The sequence below is a fragment of the Orycteropus afer genome, unplaced genomic scaffold, assembly GCF_000298275.1.
Source record: "Orycteropus afer afer isolate SDZICR_OR568_19922 unplaced genomic scaffold, OryAfe1.0 scaffold00006, whole genome shotgun sequence".
Taxonomy (NCBI): domain Eukaryota; kingdom Metazoa; phylum Chordata; class Mammalia; order Tubulidentata; family Orycteropodidae; genus Orycteropus; species Orycteropus afer.
This window is the reverse complement of record NW_006921593.1, coordinates 12,016,834-12,021,633: the sequence shown is the minus strand read 5'-3', so window position 1 is coordinate 12,021,633 and position 4,800 is coordinate 12,016,834. Positions and strand designations below refer to the sequence as shown.

Genomic DNA, 4,800 nt, shown 5'->3' with positions numbered 1-4,800 from the left:
GCTCCAGCTGCACCTGCTGCCGCTCCAGCTGCCGCTCGAGCTCCTGCAGCTGCTCCTGCAGCCTGAGCTGCAGCTGCCGCTGCTCCTGCTGCCGCTCGAGCTCCTGCCGCTGCCGCTCGAGCTCCTGCTCCGACCCCAGGTCCACCGGCAGGAGCTCCAGCTCCACCTCTTCCTCCTCCTCCTCCCCGGGCTCCAGCGGCTGCGGCTGTAACTGCTGCTGTTGGAACGCTTGCTCCCGTTGCAAGTGCGGCTGTGGCTCTAATTGCTGTTGCAACGGTTCCTGCTCTTGCAACGCCGGCTGGTGTCCCGCTAGTTGGCGCTGGGCTTGCAGCTGCTCTCCTGGCTGCGGAAGGTCCTCCGGCGGCCGCTGCTCTGGCTGCTGGGGCCGCGTCTCCCATCGTCCTGGGTAGGCCTCCGCAGGGACCACACCGGCCCCCTTCGGGGCTGACGCTGCTGGCCGCGGCGGGCTGCTGCTCCTCTCCGGAAGCTCTTCTTCCTCCTGGCTCTCGCTCCCGCCACTGCCACCTGTAGCAGAAATGGCAGGAAGCTGGGAGAGAAAGATCTACAGGCAGCTCCCAGAACCTCCCCTGCCCCACGGACAGACACTCCAGGGTACACTCGGAGCCCCCAGCACCGAGTCAATGGGGCATGAAGGGAACTGTCCAGAGGGTGGGGTTGCCTTGGAAACGTACCCAGAGGACCACTGGTCACTTGGTGTGTGACCCAGCTCCCGTGATGGGCCCCAAGCTCTTAGAGTTTGGCACTGGCCCCAGCTCAGGTGCCTGGGGCTCCCCAACACCATTCCCTCAATACGCCCAGGGGCTTAATTACCACCCAGTAGGAGTCAGTGAACCAGCCATTCCACAGGCCAAGCCGCAAGCCCATGCTGGAGTCTGAACCCAGTTAAGGTCACCTTCCCTGTCATAAAAAGGAATTCCTGTAAAGTTGCCTGGAAGTGTGACCAGAGCCATTTCTGAAAGTCACCGATGTGGCATAGTTGTTCCTGGAGGTATTCCGTTCAGATCCTACCACTTAGCCAGCTGCCCAAACTCCTGCAGGCTCAGGGCACTGTCTGCAAAACAGCTTCGCGGTACCCACACCCTGAGCTTGGTGAGGTAACCAGGAAGGGCCTGGCATATTTCCCGGAACCTAGTAGATGTTTGAAAAATCCTCGTCCCTGCAGATTAGGAATTACTCTGCAAACTCATAAACAATTTTAAAATACAACTAACTCCGTTTGAAACAATCTAAAGACCGGCAGTGTTTTTGATGGTTATTCTGGGATGGAAAGAGCTAACTCACAGCCACAAGCCAACACAGCAACCGGGAACCTCTGTTTCCCCGTCCGCAAAAGGAGAGAAACCGTTTTCAAGGATGTTGTGAGAATTCGAGGGAAAAATATGCACTCCAGAGCCAGCCACCCCAGGCACGGAGGAGGTTCCGGAATCGTCTGCGTCGTTAGGTTTGACCTCGTGCACCATGTCCACAATCAGTTTCCCGATCTGGGCTTTATTATTTGTGAGATCTGGTCGCTAGGTGGTGGAGATGGTTTGCAACCAGATGCTAACCTACAGTAGGTGATTCGAACCCACCCAAGCGATGCCAATGAAGAAAGGCCTGGCTATCGGCTTCTGTAAAGGTGACAGCCAAGAAAACCCTATGAAGCAGTTCTACCCTCGAACAGACGGGGTCGTCATGACTCAGGGTCAGCTTGACAGCAAAGGATTTATTGTGGTGGAGGAGGGGAGGCACCGGTGGCTCAGTGGGAAAGTCCTCGCCTCCATGCAGGCGACCGGGGTTTGATTCCCAGCCAGTGTGCCTCATGCCCAGCCACCACCCCGACTGTCAGTGGGGTCCTGTGTGACACTACGACGTTGACCATGTTTTAGCACAGCTTCCACACTAAGACCAGGAAGAAAGGCCTGGCAACCTACCTCTAATAATCAGAGAAAATCACCATGGTTGGATCCCAAACCAATCGTGGGGATGATGCAGGACAGGGCAGCATGTCACTCCACTGTGCGTGGAGTTGCCAAGAGTGGGAGGGCCAATGTGATACCCACAACAACACTGTGGGGTCAGAAGGTCATGATTCTTCTCTGAGCACGTGACGTTAAGAGGCTTTCTCCCTTCCTCCGTCTGATCTGAACGGCCGTTTTCCTGATACCACCACCATATTTTTCAGTTTTGTCGTGGGAAGCCATGAAGGCAGTGGTTTGATTTCTAAAACTTGGCTTTACGGCCACTTTTCCAGAAATAGATGGATTTAATAAAACCAAGAGAAATACACACGTGTATCATTTCCTTTTAGAACAATATTCCTAACGGCCTTGCTCAGGGCCATGCATCAGAAGTGTTTCTCGTCTAGATTCACGCAGCTGGGGGAGTGTAGGCGGGGGAGGGGACAGCCATGAAAACCTGTCCCCCAGCCAGGCCAGCGTCTCAAGGGCCCTTTCTGCCCCTCTTTCGGGAGCAAAAGGTATGGCTCGTGCTGCCGTGTGAGTCTCCACTTTCCTAGACCAGTCTGTGGCCCGACGGGCACCAGCCACTCCTGAAAGGCTGAGCGGCAGTTTCCTCCAGCATGTCTAACGGGTGTGTTCGTAAACTTACCATCTGGTGGCGTCTGCCTTTGTGAGACTCTTGCGAGTTAAACGTACAAATTACAAGACTCCTTGTTCAGTCCTCACGTCCCCCACTGACCCCTCTAATTCAAATGGTTCTTTTTAAGCTCTGTGCCGTGCTGCCCCAGCCTTTGCTCCGCACCCCTCAAGCAGAAAGGAAAATCAACTCCCATCAGCAAGCAACCCCACCACAGAAGGACCAGCTTAAACGCTCTGGTCTGCCCAGAGCAGGCCCCAGGGGCAGAGGGAAGTTCTACAAAGCCATGATGCCCCTGGGGGTCAGGAAGTGGGCAGGGCCGAAAAGGGCTGTGAGGAAGAGTGGGCAAGGTCAGAGGTCACAGGGGAAAAGCGAAGCCCCTGAGCCAATGTCTGAGGCACGAGGGCAGAGGGATTAGCTTTGGGGACTCGTTCCTGGAGGCTGGTGAGAGGACGCTGCAGGCCACCTGGCCTCTGGGGAAGCAGAGCTGGTGGTCCCAGCCCACGCGTCCAGGGGTAAGGCGTGTGGGGCTGAGAACGTCAGCCCAGCCAGGGAACCTCTCACAGCAACATCTCAGCCTGACAGAACTGCCTCAGAAAATCCCAAGGCAAACCTGGCAGTGTCACTAAGGCAGCTGAACTCTGCTGACAGGAGCAGGTGCAGGGCCCGTAGCCATCCCAACAGTGCCCTTCCAGACCAGAACCCACCACCCTTCATCTTCTCTCCACACCGCAAGCGGTCCTGGGCTCTGCCCAAAGACCCCTACTGGGGCCCCAGGACCATGTCCCGGCTCCGGAGGCCCCTCCAGCCCCTCACCTGAGAGCGTGTCAGGTCCTGGGCCCCCATCCTGCAAGCACCGCAGCTCTAGCACAAAGGTGTCGGTCGCCGGCCCTAGCTCCATCCTGGCGGTCAGACTGGGGTCCCGGGGAGCCGGCTGTGCTGAGAGGAAGAAAATGAACTGTTTAGATGGTGTGAGAATGGCACCCACTGCCAGCGAGCCTGCCACCTCGCACCGGGAAGGAAGAAGCGAGGGAGGGGGTGGTTGCATGCCCAGGCCCCACTCCCCTGCTCAGGAGTCCTTCCTTGCCTTCCTTTCTGTAACTTGCTCTGTAACCCCAAACAGAAGGGAGGAAGCCAGGGGCCACCATGCTACTGTTCCTCACTGAGAGACAACTCCTAAGAAGAACTGAAGTCACAAAAGGAGCGATTTGCAGAACTAGGCAACAAAAAGGAGCTGTGATGGCAGTGCCTAAGGCAGTTGACTGATAAGCAGACCATTGGCGGTTCAAACCCACTAGCCACTCTGCAGAAGAGAGATGGGTCAATCTGCTTCCATAGAGACTTACTGCCTTGGAAACCCAGTGGGGACCACTATGAGTCGGAATTGACTCAATAGCGGTGGGTTTGGTTTGGATTTTCATGCAACCAAAGGCAAGCTCATCCACGTCACATTCCCCCTGTCCCCTGCTAAGTGCCAGCAGTTTGGAGCCACTCCCTGGCCTCCTGCCTCCCATGCTGCTCTAGGGGTTTGTCCAGCTGCCAAGGCCACCAGCAACCATGGGTTCCTGGCCACATGTGTTCACACTCTACCCCCTGCTCCTTGGGTACGAAGCAGGCTCCAGAGACATAAGCCCAGGGAACCAGCCACCTGCTGGTGGGCCCTGGGCCTGGCTTCTCCTGGCGTCTCAGTGCCCCCACGCTATCTCCTTCATCGGTTCCTGCAGACCTGCGTCCACCTTGGCTCCTCAGAGCTGTCACCACGCCCAGTCAGTCCTCCCTCGCCCCCAACCTCTCTAGCTTGCAGAGTTCAGCCCAAAGCCTCAGGAGGCGGGATGCTGGTGGCCCAGCCCTGCCCAGCCATGGGCCTCACCTGGTACAGCATGTCCTGTGCCTTCGCAGCCTCCGCTCTGGGAAGGTGTGGTCCGCAGGGCTGCAAGGTGAAGGCCAAGGCGCTCAGCCAGCCCCTGCCTGCAGGGCCTCCATCCCCAAGGAGCAGAGGAGGCACTGGGCCTGCATGGGCCTTGCTAGGCGCTGCACAGGGAGCGCGCCAGCAGAGCCGCCAGGGTCGCCCGGCCCGAGAGGGACAGCGGGGTTTGGAGAAGGGGCAGGTCCCGGCGAAGTTGCTGCCGACTCCCGGGCGGGGACGAGGGCGGGGAAGGCACAGCCCGGCTCCGGGGCTGCGGGGCGCGCGCTCGGCGGGGC

The 4,800-nt window shown here is 58.2% G+C and overlaps 1 protein-coding gene across 1 annotated transcript in view; it reads right to left on the bottom strand.

Moving 5' to 3' along the window:
• ZNF316 (zinc finger protein 316) overlaps positions 1-3,505 on the bottom strand; it is a 37,079-nt gene extending 33,574 nt beyond the window's left edge. The window contains exons 1-2 of the mRNA XM_042781124.1: positions 3,415-3,505; positions 14-525 (exon numbers count right to left, since the gene is read on the bottom strand). Of these exons, the coding sequence (XP_042637058.1) occupies positions 14-525; positions 3,415-3,499 (597 nt within the window). The 5' untranslated portion in view covers positions 3,500-3,505. The remainder of the gene's footprint in view (positions 1-13; positions 526-3,414) is intronic.
• Between the last annotated feature and the right edge of the window lie 1,295 nt (positions 3,506-4,800).